The following is a 24,305-nucleotide window of genomic DNA, read 5'->3' as shown; positions in this document are numbered from 1 at the left end:
AGTCTGTCTCTTCTGGGTATCCCTGAACAACAACCTGTATTGTTCAGTGGTTAGGCCAAACCCATCAATCAGAGCACTCTTCAGGACAGTGTAATTATCTGCATCCTCATCACTAACTGAGGAGCTTGTCTCTACCTTTCTCAGAGAAGGAGAGCCACAAGATAGCTGCCCACTGACTTTGGGGTACCTGCTGTACTTTGCAAGCTCTCTCCAAAGCAGTTATCCATTTGTGGATGTCATCCCCACACTTGTAGGGAGGGACAATCTTGCTCAGGTTTCTATTATCATAGTGCCTGTCTCTATCCTTAGGGATATTGCTGCCACCAGTGGGTTCTGACCCACTTAACTTTTGCTATCTAGCCAGAGCAAGCTTCTCCTTGGCAAGGGCAAGTTCTTCCCTCTGAATCCTCAGATTAGCTTCCCTCATTCTGGCTTCATGTTCCTTTCTCTCAGGGGAAGTCATTCCCCTGTGAGAGGAAACACTAGAGATGCTAGAGACATGGGAGTGGATGGATTCCCTTGAAGGGGATCTGTCCTTCCTGCTTCTCTGTGTAAGCCTACTTGGGGGTCTGTATGGGGGGGACCCCATGCAAACTCCCATGTAAGCTTAGGTTAGCCTGGCTAGGTCTTCCTACTTGGCCCTGGCTGTCTACCTCTTCATCTGAAGTCCCATCTGACTCCTCTGTGGTGGGTACACCCTCCCGTGTACCTAGGGTACCTGCCTGAGAGGCTTTAAGAGCATCATACTCCTCTAGGAGTTGTCTTAACTGAAGGAGGGTAGGGTTTGCACCCTGTTTTATTCCTCTGGAGGTACACAATTGTCTCATCTCCTGGAATGTTAGGGTATCATATCTAGAGGGGGTCTTCTGCAGACCTGATCCTCCTGAGAGAGCATCTACTTGATCTCCTCCCAGAGACATGATCTAGTGAGGATGTGGTGTGGGCACCTACCTACACTAGTTGTTTCTACTAAACCTCTCTGGTAGTTGTAGTCAGGGTGTGTTACTCCCTTCAACCTACAACTACTAAGTCCAGTAGGACTTAAGTATTATAATCTATGTTATATGTAAATAGACAATATCTGTGTGATCTTTCAATTTAGTATCTTAAGATTACAATGGTATTACAACAGCAAGCTCAGATCCCAACCGCTGCTCACCAATGTGAGAAGTTGGCCTGAAGTATGATGTCACTAGTTCTAGTGTACACCTTATATCAGTCCAAATACCCTTATGGTGATTGGTTGTAAAGTCAACCTTATAGACCAGCTATCCTAGTGGTAGCATGGACAAGAGCCGTCTTAGGCTAAACTCTGAATGGCATGTGAAGCCAGCTGTGATACCATATATAATCCCTTGAATACCAAATGAAAGGACACCACAACAGATATATATATATAAAATAAAGTGTATTTATTCTAGTCAAACCCTCAGCACTCTTTATGAGATTAGAGGTAAGTACAACACAGTCTTATTTAAGCATACATTAAGTCACACAGGTAAGTAATACAGTTAGGCCCTAGGGGCCACGCAAACCATATACTAAGTAAGTGGTATAAGGACCACTGTCACGGAAATAGGATAGGCCTAGGGAATCGCTGGGGCTACACTATACTACCAAAGGTTAGGAAGTGGGAGGCCCACGGGATTCGTGTGCAGAGTGAAAACACTCACGCGTAATGCGTAAAAGTCAATAGCAATAGTACAGTTTAGAAATCGATAGGTTTAGGACACTTCCAGAGTAGCTAGGAAGTCGAGACTGGAAAACTAGACACTAGGATAGTCACTATCCTGATGAGCACCGGAGTACCCAAGTTACCTAGCCCACAGGCTGCGGGTGCATAGGGGTGAAGTTGCGTCGGTTTTCGTCGTCGACTCCTATGGATGCCTGAAGAAAGATGCTGACAGGCAGTCAGTGAAGAGTGTCCGGTGGATCCCAAGGCTGGGATCAAGAAGAGAGGAGGCCTGCAAGCACAAGGGACAGAGTCAAGGTCACTAGCCAGTGACCACGTGGAACCAGGAAGGAACCAGGCGATGTCGTGAAGATTGCAGGTGAAGGTGAAGCTTGTCGCTGCAGCCAGGAGGACCAGGAAGCGTCGAGGACGACCAGGACCAGGAGGCGAGCTGTCCCACGAAGGCTCTTGCTGTCGGCGGCGTCGAAGTTGGACTAGGACTCACCAAGCCTTGGCAAGCGGAACCCACGCAGAACGGAGGACTTGCTTCTGGTGCAGACCAGGAAGGTCTGGGATGCTTCCCTTTTTCAAAGGAGCAGGAGCCAGTCTGGAGGAGCCAAACCAGCGATGAAGATTTCAGGGTGCGTCGTCACAAAGGCCACTAGCCAGCGGGCAAGCAACCGGACAGACGCGGCAAGCAGGAAAATGCTGAAGGGCCCCACGCAGGACTCGTGGAGTGTGGGGGGGCTGATCTTCGGTGCAGATGGTGCTTGGGGGTGGGGCTTCTCAATCCCCGGTGCACAACTTCGAGGGTGCCTCAGAAGCTGCGCTTGAAGATACTAGCCACTTTTCCCAGGTAGCCGGTCCCACGTCGCTCGTCGCCTCCATGGATCTCAGCTCTGCTGTGGATGTGGATCAGGGTCGGAGAAGTCTGGAAGTCAAGGCTCTGGTCGGACTCTGCAGTCGGTTCCTCGTAGAACTTGGGCAAAGCAAAGGGTAGTCTCTTGATGGTGCCTGTTTGCACAGGGTAGCCACTCCTTGGCCACAAGGGAGATTCTTCAGTCTTCTTCTTTTGTCGAATGTCGAAGGTCCAGAGTTTCTGTTCAAGTTTGCAGGTTCAGGATAATCTAAAGTCTTGAGGCCCAACTCCCACTCTTATACTAATCTAGGGGGCTGGGATACCTGCTAGGTCACGCCTTATGGGTGGGACCTGGGAGGGGGTGGTTACACCCACTTCCCTTTGTCCAGTTTCGCCTCAGAGCTGGGGCTGGAGTGCCCCAGCACCGGTTTGAACTGGACTATGCAAGGAACACCTTGTGTGCCCCAGGCATGTCTCATTCCTTTCAGCCCACCATGCCCCAATACACTAAAGGCTGTCTGGGGAGGTGCTAGCACCTCCCCAAGCAGGAAACCTATTGTCCAGGCCTCCCTGGCTGGGATCACTCCCAGCTGCAGGAGGTCAGACTTGTGTCGTGGCAGCAGCATCCATTTTGTGATGCTGAGGCTTTGGTCAGAGGCTAACAGTGAAGTATGATTTTAACATGTCTTTCCCTCTAGAAGGGGGGAATAATATCCTCATGTCCAGAAATGGTATGGGGGTATTATTCCAGTGTTAGACACCTTACACGACATGTTTCGATAAAGCCAAACCATAGTTACCATAACCGTCTAAGATTATAAGGCACTTTTAAGAGTATATGGTAGGCTATATCATAGAACAGCTATAAGGACATGGTTCCGAAAGCTGCAGACAGGCTCAGCTCATGCTAGAGCACCATCTCACATGTTACCAAGCACTCTGCCTCCAGGATTGTTAAGGCCTGCCATAGGAGTGACAGATAGGTACACATGTGTCTATATGTAAGGTAGGTATAGGAATACTACACCTAAGCAAGGGGTGATTACACGACCTTGCCCCAGCTGAGTGATCAGCCAGTTGTGTCAAAATAGAAGGCCAGGCCAGGGGTGGCATAATACATGCTGCAGCCCCTGGTAGGCCTAGGGTACACCTATGCCCTGGGTACCTAAGGTACACTGTACAGGGGCCAATAAGGTGATCCTATCCAAATGGGTTATGCACCTAAAGTACATAGTATTAATTTAGAGAGAGAACAGCAGGGCTGTGGATCTGATTAGCAGGCCCACAGCCACATCTAAGTCGAAAACCAGTAAAGCAAAAGCAAAAAGTGGGGGTGAACATAGAAAGCAGACCCTACTCTCCTACATAAGAGGTAACAGATGTTTTGAATGGATGCATCTAGCGGGTTAATGTCATTGTTATTGCAATAAATGACATACCTCTTCCATTTGGCTGCATAGCAAGCTCTGGTAGTGGGTCTCCTAGCTTCCTTAATGATGTCCATACAGTCAGGTGGCAGGTTTAGGTAGCCAAACTCTAGGACTTCAGGAGCCAGATCGCCAGGTTCAGCTGTTGCGGATCTGGGTGCTGAATTTCTCCATGGTTCTGCGTCAAATGCGCGGGTGTGATCCGCAGCCTTTGATGCGGCACCACGGAAAGTTCCAGAAAGGTGGTGTACCATGGCTGGCGTGCCCATGTTGGAGCGACCAGGATGAGTGTCAGTGAGTGTTGTCGCAGTTTGCGTGCCACCAGCGGTATCAACGGCGCTGGGGGTAAAGCGTACGCAAATCTGCCGGACCAGTTCATCCATATCGCATTGCCCTGCGACTGTGGATGTGGGAACCTGGCGGCAAAGTTTTGGCATCTTGCGTTTTCGCTTGTGGCGAATAGGTCTATCTCTGGATGACCCCACTGTTGGAAGTACGGTTGGAGTACTGACGGGTGTAGCTCCCACTCGTGCATCTGGTGGCTGTGTCTGCTGAGCAGATCCGCCATCTGGTTGTCCTTGCCTGGGAGGTGTTCCGCCATGAGGAATATGTTCCTCTGAATGGCCCACTTCCACATGCTCTGAGCCAGATGAGACAACTGTGGAGAGTGCGTTCCTCCCTGCTTCTGTATGCAATACATGGCAGTCATGTTGTCCGTCCGGATCAACACGACTTTGTTGCACAAGTGTACTTTGAATGCCTTCATGGCTAGGAAGATTGCCATCAGTTCCAGAACGTTGATGTGCATCTTCTTTTGTTGTATTGTCCATAGTCCCTGCACTGTGTAATGGAGTACATGAGCTCCCCATCCCTGGAGAGACGCGTCCGCTGTCAGTATTATTTGTGGAACAGGCTCGTGGAACGGTCGGCCCTTGCAAAGGTTTTGTGGATTCCACCAATGCAGAGAGTTGTATGCCCGACCGCTCACCAACACTAGGTCTTTTAATTGCCCGTGAGCCTGATTCCATTGACGTGCCAAGCACTCCTGAAACGGGCGCATATGTAGTCTCGCGTGCGGGACTATGAAAATGCAGGAGGCCATCATGCCTATCAACTGCATGAACACTCGCGCAGGAAGGGAGTGTTGGGGTTTAAACTTGGAAATCAGCATTTGCATGCTGTTGATCCTCACTAAATTTGGCTGAGCTGTGGCTGCCAGAGTGTCTATGGTCGCACCTAGGTACTGTTGTACGTGTGCGGGTTGGAGATGTGATTTTGGGTAATTTAGTGAGAATCCCAGACTGTGAAGAAGGTGAATGGTGCGGGACATGTGGCTGGCACATTGCTGGGCTGACTTTGCCTGAACAAGCCAGTCGTCCAGGTAAGGGTAGACGTGAATGTGTTGCCTCCGTAGATGTGCAGCCACAGTAGCTAGGCACTTTGTGAAAACTCTGGGTGCTGTTGTCACTCCGAAGGGAAGGACTTTGAATTGGTAGTGCTGCCCCTGAATGGTGAACCGGAGATATTTTCTGTGTGACGGGTGTATGGGTATGTGGAAATACGCATCTTTGAGGTCTAGCGTGGCTAGGAAGTCTCCCTGTCTGAGGAGCGGGAGAACCTGCTGTAGGGTGAGCATGTGAAAATGCTCTGAGAGAATGAAACGGTTGAGGGGTCTCAGGTCTAGGATAGGTCTGAGTGACCCGTCCTTTTTTGGTATTAAGAAGTACAGAGAGTACACCCCTGTTCCCTGTTGGTGGACGGGCACGACCTCTATTGCGCCTTTTTGCAGCATACTTAGCACTTCCTGCTGTAATAATGCGAAGTGCTCTGAGGACATAGGACGGTGCTTTGGCGGTATGGTGGGTGGAGTGGAGGTTAATTCGAGACAGTAACATCTTTGACCCACCTGTCCGTGGTGATGGTATTCCACGTGGACAGGAACCGCTGGAGCCTTCCCCCGACAGGTGTTATGTGGTCAGGGGGAAGGGAGAGGGCGTCACTGTTTGTTCTTGGGGGAGGACCTGGTATTGCCGTAACCACGTCCTCTGCCTTTGGTGCTGGAGCCACGATATCCACCTCGGGTGTTTTTATCGTAGGAACTCTGTGTGCCCCCTTTATTGTAGGTTTGCTGTGCCCCCTGTCCTCTACCTGCACCTCTATTTCCGGGGCGACGAAAGGAGCCACTACGAAATGTTTGCGTTTGCAGAGCCCCCATTGACTTCGCAGTGCCCGTGTCTTTTTTATCTTTTCTAAGGTGGTGTCAACCTCCGGTCCGAATAAGTAGTCGGGGTTGACCGGCTGATTGAGGATGTTATTTTGGACCTCAGGTTTGAATCCGGAGATTCGTTACCAGGCGTGTCGTCGTAGCAGGACGCTGGTGTTTATTGCCCTTGCAGCAGTGTCTGCAGCATCCAGTGCACACTTGATGGATGCGTTTGTGAGAAGTTGTCCCTCCCTGATGAGGAGCTCCGCTGCCTCTTTGTACTCGTCTGGTAGGTGTTGGAGTAGGGACTCTAACGTGTCATAGTGTGAGCGGTCGTAGCGAGCTAGGAGCGCCTGTGTATTGGCAATGCGCCATATGTTTGCTGCCTGGGCTGCAATCCTTTTGCCGGAGGTCTCTAGGACCTTGGACTCTTTGTCCGGGGGAGGAGCATCACCAGTCGTCTGCGAGTGTGCCCGTTTGCGAGCATTGGCAACTACGATGGAGTCCAGAGGCAACTGGCTTCTAATGTACGTGGGGTCCCCAGGTGCGGGTTTGTACTTCTTCTCGATCCTGGGGTTTATTACCCGTGCCCTGGTGGTTTCTTTGAAAATGTCCTTTGCTGGCTTGAGGACACCTTTCAACATGGGCAGAGTCTTTACAGTCCTCTCGGAGGATGCGAAAGTGTCCACCAAGAAATCGTCCTCGATAGTGTCTGAGTGGAGTTGCACTCCATGATTGGCTGCGGCACGTTCGATGAGGGCGTTGAATGCAGCAGTGTCCTCTGTGGGGGACGTTTTTGCGCCATAAAGTTGCGTGTCCTGTGTATCCAGAGCGGCACCTGGGTATACAGGGTCATCCCAGACTTGATCAGGGTCTTGCTGGCCCTCAGGGTCCATGTCCCCGGGGTAGGTGGTGTCGTCACCCATGTAGTCCTCCACTGCATCTGTGTCGGAGTGCGTCGGGGAGAACGACTGTGGATCTGTGTAAGAGGTGTGGATTTGTTCGTAGAGAACTGGTTCCGATTCCGCCGGCATTTTTTGCTTTAGCGGGATCCTATAAGAGTCCAAAGCCTGCCCGGAAGTGATCTTCCGCTTTCGGAGCATGAGCCTGCCGGTGTCGGCATCGATGAAGTGGGACGGTGATATCCCAGTAGCAGAGTGTTCGGTAGATGGGGACCTTGTCTGGGTAACACGTGTTCTGATCTCGAACATTTTCAGCGCCGTGGATGGCGGCAAACCAAAGGTGATATTGGCCGGTGCCGAAGGTGCCTTCTGTGCCTTTTTCGGTTCGGAGCCCGACGAGGTCTGCCTTTTCCCTGATGCGTTGCAAGGACGCTGCCACTTGTCGCACCTGGAAAGCCGACGGTTCTTTGGCGCCGAGTGGTTCCGTAGAGGCAGGTGTGGACTTCTTCGAAGTCACCGGGTCATCGAGCCGAGGAGAGGTAGTAGCCGTCGACGGTGTCGATGAATGGACCGTAGTCGCTGCTTTCGAGGTGGATAGCGATGCAGTGGCCATTTTCACCTTGGTGGCCGGTGCCGATTGCTTCGGTGCCGGGGGCCGAGGCGCTTTGGCGGTACCGATGGCTTTTCTTTTCGGCTGCAGCGAGTTCGGTACCGAAGTCCCTTTTGGTGCGGTCGGAGCCGACGGGTTTGGCTGGCGTCGAAGGTGTGGTGGGCCTCGAGCCGACCAGTGTCAGTTTCACTTTCGGTTTCTGTTGAACCGGTGCGACGATTGGTTTCGGTTTCGTGGAAGGGAAACCAGTCTTTTTAGGTAATAATGGCTCTCGCTGTATGTCTGTGGCCGGGCCAGAGGGCGGGGCCGAAGAACTGCGGGATTGGTCTTGGGTAAGGCCCGAAGGCGATCCCTCGACCGGAGCCGTCGACTGACGCACTGGGATATCCTCCATTTGGACGGGTAGGCCCTGCTCCTCACCAGAGCTACCTTCTTCGGCCCCTAAGGCCTCATCGTAGTCTACCTCATCGTCGGCTTCTTCCCTGTGAAAAAGCTCTTCATCTACGTCTTCCGATCTGGAACCGTGTTCGGAAGCGGGGCTGGAGGGTATATTTTCCACGCTTTCGACATCTTCGTCCTCGGTGCTGAAGATGTTGGTCGGTACCGCTTGCTGCGCTTCCAGTCGCGCGGCTCGTCGATTCCGGAGAGTCTTCTTGGATCTGAATCGGGCACAGGCCATGCATTTCGATTCGTCATGATCCGGTGAGAGGCATTTGTTACACACTGGCTGGACGTCGATATGTGGGTATTTGGCGTGGCAAATAGGACACCGCTTGAATGGGGTCCTCAATTCCAACGTCGAAGTGCGGTCGATGGTCGGATTTAATGGATCCAAAAAGTTGTTAAAATCGCTAAACTAGCCTGTAAACTGTCGATACCGATCGGGAACAGTACCGACGAAAACTAGAGGCCTTTTGGCCTGAAAACTAAATTTTCCTAACTTGAATCAAGATAAGCACATCCGAACCCAATGGCGGAAAAAAACAATCTGAGGATGCCCATGCGCACTGTGGTCCAGGGGAGGAGTCACCTATCTCAGGATACTTCGAAGACTCTTCCAGGACAACAACGTGCAAACATCCGGACCCAACACTAGGCGGCGATCTATGCACAGATATGAATTCAGCAGCCCACATGCCTCGAACCTAATGTACATGTTGGGGGGCTGCAGCTGCCGGTGCATGTGGTCTTAGATGTTAACAAATGATTGCTTATTGCCGCCATAAACATTCCTAACTCCCCCTCATCTCCTGACCCTTGTTTGCCTGCATCTATTTCCGTGCTTAAACTTGTTTCTTCCAGTTTTCCTTTCCATGCAATTACACTGCAACAAACAGTATAGAAGGGTGATGGTTTTTGTATTCAATGTACTTCCTCCCACAACACTTGAGGGTGTTAGGACGCGGTCCCGCTCGTGAGCGTTTAATAAACTAGGTTTGTTTTACTTCACTCCTGTGCCGATCTTTTTTGTTAGTCTTCGGACCCGTGGACGAGAGGGTGACCCTGCACCAGTGTGCCCCTGCACCAGTGTGCCCTCACGGGGGTACATTTCCACAGGTCTTTCTTAGGAGGTCACTGCAACGTCCAGAGGGGAGCGCTGAGAAAAAAGAATATAGAAAAGAAAGAAATCTTAGAAAAGGGATCCCTAACGCAGAGGAAAATTCTAAAACTATCTAAGTGGGTATCCGCTGTCTTTAATATTGATCCCACTTGGCAGAATTGAAAAAAATTCAAATTAAGGGTATATGGGTAACGACCCCATTACCCTATCTGCCGTATAAGATTTTTCTGTTCTATATTTTCTTTTTTTTTTTCAGCGCTCCTCTCTGGATGTTGGGCTGCACCAGGGAGTCGCAGGAACCCTATGATGAAGCATGCCACTCATTGAGTGGGTGAGGGCAGTATTTACACCCCTATGGGATTCACAAACTGGGTTATGATTTTTTCTTGCCTCATTCACAAGTCATGGGGAATTCGGGTGTTCCTCCTTTTTAAAAGGTAAAGAATTTCTTTTTTGAACCAAGATGGGACTGGCTGGCACACGCCCTAGAGGGTAATACGTATAAACAAACATTTCTTGATTTATTATCCCTATTCACAAGTCTTTCTCGTGTGGTAGTAGCATAGTTGGTGGGAGAACAAGGGAGGCTCAATCTCCTTTCCCTTCATTTTCTGTGTGGATCTAGGACATGGTGATATGTTGCATGATTCCAAGGTGACCGAAGCGCACTCTTAGTTGCATAAAGTGTTGAGTTAGTCACGTGTTTGTGTAGTTTGTGTCTCATTATGGTTTTTGAACGAATCCCAACTTCAGTAGAAACAAAAGTGAGTAGCTGACAGACCTGCCAACTAAATAAACAAGAAACCCACCAACAGTCGCCCTACTCTGTCCAGCTGCCATTTCCTAATCCAGAGGTCCCTGCAAGAGGGCGAGCCCCAGGATTTAGCAATGCAAGGAGACTAAGGCAGAGGGGAAATGCTGACGCTGCAACATTCAACAACAATGCTGCTTCATGACAACCGGTGGGAAGGACGAATGTGCCATTAAAATGCAAGCAGCTACAGGCGCTGAAGCTGAACACAGGCAAACAGTAACATGGGCAGAAAACAAATAACAAAATAGTCCCCTAAATGAATAGATAAACAACCAAAGCGTAAAGATACAGTACTTGGTCCCTGCTCCATCATGGGAAACAAAAGACAATGAGGAGGGACAACAAGGAAGGAGTCACCACTAGCAAGCAAGAGTTTTTAAAGAACACAAACAAATAAAAAGCAGTGGCCAAGCTATAAGCCCATAAAGTATATACAACAGGTCTTGAAGCTCGACCTAAAAAGTAAAGGCTTGAGGTTACTCGTAAAAATGTACGACGTTTTAAGAAGCCTGGGAGAATTCAGGAGGTTGAGATGACCATTTGCGGTGACCCCATTAACACTCAATTGATCTCTAGGGATCTTTACGCAGGTTGTGCTGCGATATTAAAGCCAATTACACTGTGCTATGTGAATGAAAAGTGTGTTTGTATATGGATATGGAGGGATGCCAGTGATATTACTGTGGTGACAGCTATACAAACTAGTGTTATTTGTTTTTTATTGTTCCTGCTAAAAAAACATAAAACAGGAAATACATTTAAACTACATACAATTAATATTTGTGGTTGCCACAGCACAATACGGTCTCTGGAAGAGTGCATCATCCATAGGAATCAGAGAAGTTATTGTAACTGCAAAGAACTATTTAAAAACATGAACCTAAATGGTAGCGTTGTGCAAAATCTCCTATTTTGAACAAAAGTTTGGAGTAAATCTATGAAATGTGGTTTGTCACCATCTCGATTGAACATTGCATGTGAAGAAGTCATAAAGTTTACAAATTGGACACTGGTTCGAGCTAAACGTCCCGAAAGAGTGAGACATTTGCCACTTGTACCAGTCTCCAACAGATAGAATATTACACATCATGTATTGCAAAAATCCATGTAATTTGCCAATCAGGTATTGTTTATCACAATTAAAATGCACTGGGTCTTCCAAGTGTGTCATCTTAACTCACCTGTGTATTTTGGGAGATGTTTGACATCTGCGTGGTCAGCACCACTGGCTTAATTTCCTTATCTATGACATCCAGAGCTAGAGACTTCCTCACCTTCTTGACAGGGCTCCGATAGAGCTGTTATGTAGGCAGAAGAAAAGTAGAGAAGAAAAATAAACGGCTGAAAAATATTGTTGGTAGACCGATACACAACAAACGTAAAGCCCTTTACGGTTCAAGCATTATTAGACTGTAAAATAGCAAGTTACTTTAATCAGGGTTTCTTTTTACAAAAGTAGGGTAGACATTTCAGGTAAAACAACTTCAACTGTGAACATAAATTGGTAGATGAACACAAAGATGCCGAAGGTTGATATAGTAAACACTTAATGCCTCAATTATAATTGATGGATAGCTAATCAATAATAGAATTGCAACCCGTATATACATTCTTTCCGTTACAGTTTTGCCACCCAGTGCTACTTGTCCACTTAACCTCGTCTTCTAAACTCGCAATCTAAAAATACAACTTACGTGTCCCTAAGTTTTTACTTATTTTTGTTTTTTGTTCATTGCAGGCCTAGTTCCATGGGCAACCTGTTCCGTTGCTTTCCATCAAACAAAAGAGTATTTAAATAAAATAGTGCCCCTTTATCATGCTGCCAGATCTAGTCATCTAGTCACCTCCGCCCTCATGCCTTCACCTCACAGAATGCAGAAGTTAACATTTCCACACGATATCTGAGAGAGAACTAGACTTAGGCGAAATTTAAATTATACAGTTATCTTTTGCATAATTTTGTAGCAGAAAATTTGTAAAATTATGCCATCACACCACTTTGCATGATTGGATGCCATTTGCAGTAAAATTGTACTGCAAATGGTGTAATTCCCGGTAAATTAGCACAATAGCAGAACATGAGCAGCTTCTGTTTGCAGTGCTCTTATTTACAAGCATCCTTGCACCAAAATTTGACAAGATTGCATTTCAAATAATTTTACTGTAATCACACAAAAGCAAATCATACGAATTTCGCACACCACACGCCTAATGGTAACCTGCATGGATCACAAACCTAAGGATCCCTACTTAAAAGTAGTTCGTCGTTCCAGATAACATGTATTAAATTCAGGTTTTCGCTGATTACATCCAAATTTGACAGCATTGACATGCTGTAAAAATCCCCTCTTGGAGATCTACATAGGCTGTTATCCCAGAATCTTCAACCTTTATTCCCCTGGTAAAATGCAAATCTAACATTTATACAAATATTAAAAATAAATACATTTAACAATATGTTCCCTCTGGGGAGCAATCTCTGTGCCTTTAAATTTCCATATTCTTTCTAAAAGATGAATTCTAGATTTATTTAAGTTTCTCTTCAACTTTTGAAAGAGTCTAACAATAGCATAGTACTTTCAGGAATCCTGTTTTCACATAATTTTACCTGCTATTCCCTTTCATCTAGACTTTTATTTATTATTTGTGACATTGCAACTTCTTTCCTGAAGAAAATGTATTTTCTCTCAGGAGTGTGGCTTTTTTCATTTAACTTTTGAGATACAAGTCTGTATGAATGTAGCACGAACCTATCTCAAAACCACCAATGCACTGTACATGGTCAAAGACAAGCATAAAGTCAACGAGCACTAGGAGAGGAAGCTGTGGACGATTATTGCATTGTAATGCAGTGTTCTTTAAAGAGGGGTGTCTTCAACATTTTCCTGAACTGGAGATGCCTTGAGGCACTCCTGATGGATACAGCAATGTTGTTCCAAAAGCAGAGTGGTTAGACAGAAAAGTTCTGCTATCTTGCTTTCTTTTTTCTTTACATTGTTTAGTCTTCAGTTTGACAGTATCATGGCTGTGGTGAGCCAAAAACCATCAGTTCTAATAAGAAAATGGGTTTAATACTACCAATGGCCACTTTATCAGTTGTCTACTGTGTAACCACTCTGTCAAATGGAGTAGAGCCTGACTGGAGAAGACCACATCCCTTCTCATCTTCCTGAGTTTGTCCGATACCAAAACAATCCAAATCCCACCATGAAGGGCATGATGTAGATTTATTTTCTTTAAATTATTCCTCTGACGTTGACACTGCACGATCAGGATAACAGTGAATATCTGAGACACCAATGAGCACTGACTTCCTACCGAACAAGTTACTTACCTTCGGTAACACTTTTTCTGGTGGATACAGTATCTGCCTGTGGATTCCTCACCTTGTGAATATCCCTTGCGCCAGCAACATTCGGAAACTTTTGTAGCAGTCCACGCCGATGAGGCCGAAGACGACGTCACAGACACGGCTCCGCTCGAGACTCCGCTGACGTCACCGGCTCCATAAGAGGACCTAGTCGGCGTGATGACGTCAGTTCCGCCCCTTTTTTCCGTGCCTTCGAGGCACACGGACGGACTGACAGCAATATGTACATAAACAGTATACACAGTACACAATATGCATATCAACACACTCAGTGTGGAAAATAAATAACAAAGCAGAAGAAATAACATAATGCCTTTGACAGTGATAAACACAATTGAAACCCATCAAAAGAATTACAGGCATAGAGTCACTGGTATAGAAGGATGGACAACGGGGAGGCGGGTGGGTCAGTGAGGAATCCACAGGCAGATACTGTATCCACCAGAAAAAGCGTTACCGAAGGTAAGTAACTTGTTCTTCTGATGGATACATCTGCCAGTGGATTCCTCACCTTGTGAATAGATTCCACAGCAGTCCCCACTCCCGGAGGAGGGTGTCCATCCCCCTATACCAGAAAATCCTGAAGGACGGAACGAGCAAAATGTCCGTCACTCCTCACCTCGGTGTCTAAGCAATAATGTTTTGCGAAAGTGTGGAGGGAGGCCCAAGTTGCCGCCCTACAAATGTCCTCCACCGGAACACCCCTAGCTAAGGCAGATGTGGAAGACTTTGCTCTGGTAGAATGAGCCCTCAAACCCTCCGGAGGCTCCTTACCAGCTAGGGAGTAGCAGATCTTGATGCAAAGCACAATCCATCTGGAAAGGGTGTGCTTGTGCACCGCACGACCCTTTCTGCAGCCAGCAAAACCCACAAAGAGCTGGTCATCAATCCTGGAATCCCTTGTCCTGTCCAGGTAGAAGCTCACCGCCCTCTTAGGGTCCAAGCGGTGAAGTCTCTCCTCCTCCTTGGAAGGGTGTGGGGGAGGATAGAAAGAAGGAAGGGTAATGGACTGCCCCAGATGGAAGGGAGTTACCACCTTAGGCAAAATGCAGCCCTGGTCCTGAGTACCATTCGTTCAGCATGAATGGTCAAGAATGGAATGGGGGTTTCGAACTTCGAGCTTGAAGCTCACTTACCCTCCTTGCCGAGGTGATTGCTACGAGGAATACCGTCTTAAAAGACAAGAGCCTCATGGGACACTTATGTAAGGGCTCGAAAGGAGAACCCATGAGATAGGTTAAGACAAGGTTCAAGTCCCATTGAGGCACAATAAAGGGAGTTGGAGGAAATTTGTTTGTAAGACCCTTTATAAAACGAAGAACAATAGGAGACTTAAACAGCGACGGCTGGTCCGGCAAACAAAGGAAAGCCGATAGAGCCGATAGATATCCTTTCACAGTAGCCACAGCAAAGCCTTGCTGGGCAAGAGAAAGGGCAAACTGTAGAATAATAGACAGACGAGCCTTCAAGGGATCAATGGACCTCTCTCCACACCATTTAACAAATTAAGACCACCTGTAGGAGTAAATGGACTTGGTGGAGTGTCGCCTGGCCGATAAAATAACATCCACCACATCTGGCGGGAGAGAGAAAGAATTCAGGTTGCCCCGTTCAATCTCCAGGCATGAAGGTGTAAGCTCTGGAGCTGGGGGTGTAGAACCTGCCCCTCCGACTGCGAGAGGAGGTCTGCCCTCAGAGGGAGACGGAGCGGAGGGCACGAGGAGAGGTGGAGAAGATCTGTGTACCACACCCTTCTTGGCCAATCCGGGGCGATCAATATAACTTGGGCCCGGTCTTGGCGAATCTTCCTCAGAACCCGAGGAATCAAGGGTATGGGAGGAAACGCGTAAAGGAGTCGTGAGCCCCAACTCAACTGGAACGCGTCCCCCAACGCTCCCTGCAACGGATACTGGAGACTGCAGAATGACGGGCAGTGAGCGTTCTCGTGAGTGGCGAATAGATCCACACGAGGAGTCCCCCACGTCCGAAAGACGTGACGAACCACCTCTGGATGAAGCCTCCACTCGTGATCGGCAGAGAACTGCCGACTGAGACTGTCCGCACGCACGTTCAGAACTCCGGCCAGATGATTTGCCATCAGACAAATCCGATGGTCCTGAGCCCAGGACCATAGACGCAGGGCCTCTCTGCAGAGACAAAGAGACCCCACTCCTCCCTGTTTGTTTATATACCACATCGCGGTCGTGTTGTCCGTCAGGACTTGAACAGACTGACCGCGAAGGGAAGGGAGGAAGGCCTTGAGCGCCAAACGTATCGCCCGTAACTCCAGAAGGTTGATGTGAAGCAACCTTTCCTCTGGAGACCAAAGACCCTTGATCTCCAGATCCCCCAGATGAGCACCCCACCCTAAGGTGGATGCATCCGTTATCACCGTGGCCACCGATGGAGGTATATGGAAGGGCTTTCCTTGGGACAGATTGCCCTCCACCAAAATAGATCCGCTGCAGCTTCTCTGGAGATCCTCACAGACTCCCTGAGATCTCCCTTGTGCTGATACCACTGCTTGCGGAGGCACCACTGGAGCGCCCTCATGTGCCAGCGTGCATGGTTGACCAACAGTATGCAGGAGGCGAACAGACAGAGCAGGCGAAGGACCTTCAGAACTGGAACAACCGCTCCGCTGTAAAACAAAGGAATCATTTCCTGTATGTCGAGAATCCTTTGAGGAGGAGGGCATGCTCGACACACAGTAGTGTCCAGTACCGCACCTATGAACAGGTTGCGCTGAGAGGGCACCAGGTGAGATTTGGGCACGTTGATCGAAAAACCCAATCTGTACAACAGCCGAGTTGTATCCTGCAGATGACACAGCACCTTCTCCGACGACTCCGCCTTGATCAGCCAGTCGTCCAAATAAGGGAAAACCGAAATTCCCGATCTTCTGAGATGGGCTGCCACCACTGCCATCACCTTCGTGAAGACTCGAGGTGCCGAAGTAAGACCAAACGGGAGGACCGCAAACTGATAATGTTGCGACCCTACCGTGAAACGGAGATACTTCCTGTGCGACTTCAGAATGGGGATGTGAAAATACGCATCCTGCAAGTCGAGTGACACCATCCAGTCCTCCTGATTCAGCGCCTGAAGAACCTGAGCAAGGGTGAGCATCTTGAACTTTTTCTGTTTCAGGTAAAAGTTCAGGATTCTGAGGTCTAATATCGGACGCAATCTGCCGTCCTTTTTCGGGATCAGGAAATACCGGGAGTAGCATCCCTGACCCCTCTCCTGCTCCGGGACCACCTCTATCGCGCCTTTCTGAAACAACTTCAGGACTTCCTCCTGCAGGAGAAGACGGTGGTCCTCCGAACAAACCCCTTGGCAAGGAGGGTAATTTGGAGGGAATTCCCGAAAGGGAAGGGCGTACCCATTTTCTACAAGATCTAGAACCCAGAGATCTGTAGTTACAGATTCCCAATCTTGTAGAAAATGGGTAAGCCGGCCCCCCACAGGACCAACATGATCCGGAATGTCGGATCTAGGGCTGTTTTGCGGTGGTGGGAGGGGCTGAGGAAGAGGAAGAGGAGGAGGAGAGCTGACGAGAGGCACGTGTGCGACCCCTGATTCTTCCTCTGTAACCTCTGGACGAGGAACTTTGCTGCTGCTGCTGAGTCTGTCTATAGGTACGAAAGGATGATCTTCCAAAACCCCTGTACCTCTTAAAAGACCCTCTCGACTGAGACTGGAGTCCCAAAGATTTAGCAGTTGCCTTGCTCTCCTTGAATCTTTCCAGAGCAGCATCTGCCTTTTTCCCCAAATAGGCCAGACCCATCAAACGGTAGATCCAGTAGAGTCGACTGTACATCTTGAGAAAACTCAGATGTTCTCAACCAAGCACTCCTCCTGGTCGCAACAGCCGACCCCATGACTCTTGCCACAGAATCAGCAGTGTCCAGACCACTCTGAATCACCTGCCGCGCAGCCGCCTGAGCATCAGCCAAGATGTCATTAAAACCAGATCTATCGTCCTCAGGCAATTTCGGCGCCAGTTTCTTAGCCGAGTCCATCAGTGCGTGAACATAGCGTCCCAAGAGACATGTGGCGTTAGTCGACTTCAAAGCCATGCTGGCTGATGAAAACACCTTCTTTGCCGATTGATCCAGCCTTTTTGCCTCTCTGTCCCCAGGGACCTGTGGAAAAGCACCTTTAGACTTCCCAGAACAAGCCGCTTGAATCACCAGACTCTCCGGTGACGGATGGGACGACAAAAATTCAGGATCTCCTGGGGCCACTCTGTATCTCCTTGCGATCATCTTTGAAACCGCAGGAGCAGAAAATGGTTTGCGCCACACCTCCAATACAGGCTCCACAATGGCCTCATTAAATGGAAGCAAAGGCTCTGACACCGCTGTGGGAGAATGCAAGACTTCAGTCAAGATGTTTGACTTAAACTCCGTTGTTGGAAGCTGGAGATCAAGCAACTCCGCAGCTCTCCTTATGACTGCATGGTAGGGTGCGACATCCTTGGGTGGCTCATCAGATGGCGGAGTAATCTCCCACTCAGGAGAAAGGTCCAAGCAACTAGCTTCCTTAAGCTCGTCAAAAGCCTCATCCGACTCTACCAATTCTCCATCCTCCGCCTCCTCTTGAAGGTATCTCTGCTCCTCAATAATCCTCTGAGTCTCCCTCCTGGAGCGAATTCGAATCCTCTGCGTCGGCGGCGCCGTAATCGACTCCGACGGCGCCGGTGCCAGTGGAGCCATCGGCGTCGAACGTGGATCCAGCGGAGCCTTCGGCGTCGAACGAGGTCGAGCCGGAGCCGGCGAGGATGGAAGCGGCGTCGACGTTCTCGGAGCCGGAGGATTCCAAGACGGCGTCGCCGGATAAAATGAGTAGAAAGGAGCCTGAGGATACACCTGCGGCACTCCCAAGTTAAAGGCCAAAGGACCCATCGGACCCGTAGGTGCACCAGGGGCATACATGGCACGAGCAAATACCCCATACATCGCATTTAAATAATGCGAAGGATCCTGACCTGGCCCAGGAAAGGCAGGATACTGGTCAGGCCCCACCGGACTCGGGCCAACCGGCACCGACGGTGGATTCAACGGCGTCGCAGGCTCACCCGGGACTTGAAGCTCTTCCGGGGCCGGAGATGGAGCCGGAGCCGGGGATGAGACCGGCGTCGGAGTCCGGACCGGAACTGGCGAAGCCGGAGACAAAGGGACCACTGGAGATGAAGGACCAGCTGGTGAACCCGGCACAGGAGAAGGAGAGACGGAGTCCCTTCGACGCCGATCAGGTGACTTCGACGCCGTACTCTTGTCAGAATGACGCCGAGAGGAATGCCTTCTTTTTCTTGTGCTTCTTAGCTCTCGAAGCATGCCCCGACGTCGACCTCGAAGCCGACCTCGACTTCGATCGAGACCTCGATCTTGTTTTCCTCCTCCCTCTCTTCTCCTTCATCCTGGCAATAAAAAGTTTTGCCTCCCGTTCTTTCAAAGCCTTTGAGCTCATTTTACGGCAGCTGGTACAACCATCCACATCGTGGTCCGAGGATAAACACCACACACAGTCCTCATGTGGGTCAGTGATGGACATATGCTTGCCAAATCCCGGCAAGGCTTAAATCCAGACTTCCTCGATGACATCTTCAAAGAAGACAGAAAACAGCAATGAAAATACACAAAGTATCAACGACGCTAACAACAGCGATTCCCGAAATCCGTTGGCTTCGACGGCGCGGAAAAAAGGGAACTGACGTCATCACGCCGACGAGGTCCTCTTATGGAGCCGGTGACGTCAGCGGAGTGGCGAGCGGAGCCGTGTCTCTGTGACGTCGTCTTCGGCCTCATCGGCTTGGACTGCTACAAAAGTTTCCGAATGTTGCTGGCGCAAGGGATATTCACAAGGTGAAGAATCCACTGGCAGATGTATCCATCAGAATACTAAATATACCTTAACAGTTGATAAATCTAGCTCTAGAAACACTTTGCTTTGTCTAATGGAGTATAAGACCTGTGTGTTAGCTTATAACAGGTCATACTACTTCTATATCAGTTTCTCTTCAAGACACTCAAATCGGTCTATACACACAAGAGATCTCTCAGCGGTAGAAGCTTTCTTGGACAATACTTTTGAATTTAGATGGATAAAAGGGACATGGACAATAAAAGCCCATGCCGTACACCCTTTCCATATTTTAAGTAAAACATTTTTGTTCAAGCACACACACTAGTAGGTTTTCTTAATGCCATGCTGAAAGCACTCTCCATTGTGGCCAGTCAACAGCTAACTAGCCACAAGAGGCTTGCAAAGATTATGTATTAAAAGATGAAACCTTGGATGTGGGGGATGAAGGCAAGATGGAGACTGTTTGAGTGCTGCGGGCGCCGCTTGTCCAGCATTTTTACAATGGTTTAAATCCTCCACCAAACAAATCCCCAGTTTGATGGATAACGTATGCTGGGTCCTCTTGTTGGTGGTGCAGTGACGCGACTTGACTGGGAAATCGAAATTGCGAAACTTTTCCTGTCTTACTTGGTCGCTTACCGGCAGGCTGCTAAAGGCGGCTCCGAGGGTGTTTACGGCGGCAGCGCTTGTTGAAGTGGGACCAGCTGACGAGGGAAGCAGTGTGCCCCCCAAACAGCCCAGACGGAGACAAACTTGAGAAAACCGCCGCGATCAGCAGTGCAGCAGAGACGGCAGCCGGGTGTGCTGCTCCGAGGAAAACACTGAATGGAGCAAAAACAGGGGATGCCGCTCCCGCGGCCAGATCAAACAATGGGGAAACGCTGGGGTCCAAGATGCGGAAGCGGTAAATACCTGGTGCTAATGCCGGTGCCACCAAACAACGGGTAATTCCCGGGATTGTTTCAGGATTGAGAAAACCATCCATCAAATCGAAGAGTGCTGGGAAGGAGACAAATCCAGCACTTCCTAAAGGGCAACCAGGAGATGTTGAGACGTTAGAAAAAAATTACGGAGAGAGAGGACACCGAGTATTAACAGTGCTATCAATGATAATCTCACTATTGTGGTGGAACTAACTGACCCCGAATCAACACAGGTAGATTTGGGAGACTCTGAAGCCTTAGTTAATACGGGGATGAATGACTCTGCCAATAAAGACAAAGATGTGAATAAACCTGGAACTATGGATGGTGCGTTGCACATGACAGACAATTTAGCCATACCCTCTAAGTTACTGCCAATTGCTACATTAGAGGAGTGTTTACACACACCAGAATACGGAGAAAATGTATTTTCTCTTAATGAGGATTCAGAATTAACTAATATGAGTGACATATCGGAACTTGACAACTCAGGGACTGACTGATAGCCCTCTATCTAATCCCAGCACACACAAACTACTCCCTTCTTTAACTAAACGAAGGGGGAAAAAAAAAAAAAAAAAAAATGGCGGAACAATTCATGAGTCTGGTCAATCAGGATCCGACCATAGCCAGCTTAAATGGGATTACTCAACTACTGAGATAATGGGCGAAAAAGGAGGATCTAATAAATATGACAATGGCACTGGGATTACAAAATCAATTGAAAAACTTGATAATGCAAACGAGTCTCCCCCTTCAATGCCTTTGATTTATGCTACCCTAAAACAAATACAAGGCGAGGCAAGATTAGAACATAAACATGCTCATCTTGCAACAAAAAAAAACTACTGGGTGCAGTACGTAAAGTCAGTAAATAATGTACCGAGACTTCAAAGAGAACAACTGCTTTGGAAGAACGAGTGGTGGCACTAGAAACTGGCGTAGAAATCTCAACTCGGCAAATTTCCTCAAACGAATCACAAATGACTGACGTTATGTGGAAACTTGAAGATTTTGAAAATCGCCAGCGTCGCAACAATTTAAGACTTCTCGGTATTCCTGAATACGCTGAGGGAAATGACATCAGAGGCTTTGTCTTACGTGTTATGAAAGAGGGCTTTCCCGAGCTCGGACAGTGGGATTGGGAGAAAGAAATTCAGCGGGTCCATTGTTTCCCTCTCACGCTTAAAAAGAAATGGGACTCCAATAACTCGAACGATAAACCAAGAGCCATATTAATCTTTTTTGGCAACTTTTTACTGCGCCAGGAAGTGTCTGATAAAGCTAGGCCTGAATCAAGACCATCGGCGGAAGGTTTTTCCTTTTTTGTAAAACCAGACTTCTGCCATATTACCGTAGAGAGAAGGTGGAGGCTCGGCCAATTAATCTCTCCTTTCCAAAAAACAGGAGCAGAGGCCTTTTTACTCAGCCCAGCAAGACTCAAAATTTACAAGGGCACCACACGAATATTCACCTCGGAAATCCAAGCTCAAGATTATTTGAATGACATCGCCGGCACAAAAGTCTCTACGGGACCTGAGGGGTAGTGGAGCAAGGAACGATTAACGGATAACTACGAGTCCTTTGACTAGACATAAAGATCTCCTTTCCTTTCTTTTTTCTAGTAATGGGCTTCTTTATGGGATGGAATAGCTTCAGTAAAAATGTTTGAGGTGTCTAGCACTGTGGTTGGGGTTCTTTGGAGGGGGTGGGGAGGTTTCTTTTTTTTTAAATTTCTATTTTGTTTTTGGTCCCTCCCTGAAGGGACCAACTGGATGGGCGGCAGGGGAAGTAACCTCATGCAGGAGGATTCTTTTTTGCCTTGGATTAGAAGGGCTGGGGACACAAAGGGGGGGGGCACTTGTGTGTGGTGTTGAAGATGTCAGAATTAGTAGTTTTCATATTTTTTACGATAATAAATGGGAAGAGGAGCAGAATGGATAGGCTATTTATCTGTTTTTTTCTTTTTTGAATGGTGCTAAATAAATTAAGGATTGCCTCAATCAATATTTGTGGCTTGAATAATCCTTTGAAAAAACGTAGGATTAACATAGAAGTACAATACTTGAAAGCAGATATAATTGGTCTCCAAGAGACCCACATTGAGGCTAGTAGAACTAAGATCAATGAACTAGAAGGGTATCATTTAGTTTCTGCTACCACACAAGGGACTCGCACTAGAGGGGTAGCAATCATGGCAAAGAAGAATCTAGGCCTAAGGTTTTTACGCTCTAAATCCGATCCATATGGCAGATGGGTTATTACTCAATGTCTTATTGAGGGCTATGCTTTAACTTTATGTTCTATATATGGATCGGTAAAAGACGATCCAACCTTATTTGATTGGTTAAGCATTGAATTATTGGGTTGGCCTCTCCCAGTTATCATCTGTGGGGATGCTAATATAAACTTATGTGATCGAATTGGGGCAATTGGTGGAAGCTCGTACACTGGATGTAAACCTAAAGTTTTTAAAGCAATTTCTAATCTCGGTAAGATCCATGGCCTTTCAGATATATGGTCTAAGCTTAATACTCAGGATGTGGGATATACTTTTTTCTCTGCCCCACATTAGACTCATGCCAGGCTTGATTACTTCTTTGTATCTCAAGAACTATTAACAAAATCCAATATACAGAAGTACCCACGGGTAATCTATGATCACAACTCACTAGTTTTAGAGATCTTGGTGCAGCCAAGAAGACCCCCCACTTCTTGCTGGACATTTAAGAGAGCACTATTATACGAAGATGAATATCTGCAACATATGAGGGAGTGGATTCGTCGATTTTTAGAAGAGAATAGAGGAAGTGCGTTGGTCGAGATAATCTGGGACACATTTAAAGCTGGGATTAGAGGGGAAACACCTAGTTATGGGTGGGCAGCACAATCAAAAGAGAAAAAACTTTTACGAGATCAATATCAAAAACTGACTATAGCTGAAACTCAATTGATTCAAGCTGTTACTAGTAATCAAGGAATAGAACAGGCTCAAAATAGGGTTACCATCACTAAATCTGCTATCACAGAAACATCAGCAATTAAAGCAGCAGGGAAATATACTGGTTGACGTTCAAGTTTATTTGAATGTGGGGAAAAAGTGGGCCATGTATTGGCGATGCGCGCGCGCGACAACGTACAACCCAGAGAAACATCTTACTAATAGAAAACCCGGGAAAAGGGCCGGCCACCGAACCCAGAGAAATCCGTGCTGCTTTTCATGGTTATTACCAAACTTTATCGTGAGGATAGTAATAACTGAGGAAGCAACGGTAAAATATCTGGATGAAATCGCCATGGAGAAACTAACCCAAGAAGATCAAATAGCCCTAGAATCTCCTATAACAACTGAAGAAACTCAGGGTGCCATTAGCTCACTGGCCAGTTGTAAGGCAGCTGGACCAGATGCTATACCTGTACAGTTCTATACAATTTTCGCTCCATCATTATCAGAAATGATGAAGCAAGTGTTTTTGAATGCCCAGAATGGCCTGGGGGTTCCAAACTCTTGGGAAACTGCCAATATAGTTATATTCCCCAAAAAAGGAAAACCACCTAATGAAATGGGGTCATATCGGCCTATTACTTTAATAAATAGTGATATCAAAATATATGCCAAGATATTGGCAGTTCGCTTGGCAGCCATAATAAAGAGATAAGTTTCACCAACACAACATGGGTTTGTACCCGGACGAAGTACAATAGAGCATATCCAGCAGGTCATTACTCTGTTTGATGCTGCAGGCATTACAGGAGACCCTATCGGACTTATTCTGCTTGATGCGGAAAAAGCGTTCAATAGGGTCTCCTGGCCTTTTTTTATGGGCAACATTAAAGGATAGAGGAATAGGGGAGATATATATTACAGCTTTAAGATCAATGTATCGTAGCCCCATGGCCCGTATTTCTATTATCGGGGAGATGTCGGAACCAATCCTTATTAGTAGGAGTGACACGGCAGGGGTGTCCCTGTTCAACCTTATTGTTCGCATTTTACACAGACCCATTGATTAGAAAGATAGGAGCCAATAATTTGATTGTTGGAATGCAGAATATCGGTGGGAGCACGAAAATATTGGCTTACGCCGATGAT

The 24,305-nt window shown here is 47.7% G+C and overlaps 1 protein-coding gene across 5 annotated transcripts in view; it reads right to left on the bottom strand.

The window, feature by feature from the left end:
• MYBL2 (MYB proto-oncogene like 2) overlaps positions 1–24,305 on the bottom strand; it is a 210,805-nt gene that overhangs the window by 35,091 nt on the left and 151,409 nt on the right. For all 5 annotated transcript variants that reach the window (XM_085619226.1, XM_085619223.1, XM_085619224.1 and 2 more), the window contains one exon: positions 11,230–11,346. In XM_085619226.1, the coding sequence (XP_085475352.1) occupies positions 11,230–11,346 (117 nt within the window). The remainder of the gene's footprint in view (positions 1–11,229; positions 11,347–24,305) is intronic.

The sequence above is a fragment of the Triturus cristatus genome, chromosome 7 (assembly GCF_964204655.1).
Source record: "Triturus cristatus chromosome 7, aTriCri1.1, whole genome shotgun sequence".
In the NCBI taxonomy this organism is placed as follows: Eukaryota; Metazoa; Chordata; class Amphibia; order Caudata; family Salamandridae; genus Triturus; species Triturus cristatus.
Note: the sequence above shows the minus strand (reverse complement) of the source record. Positions and strands in the feature narration are given on the sequence as shown.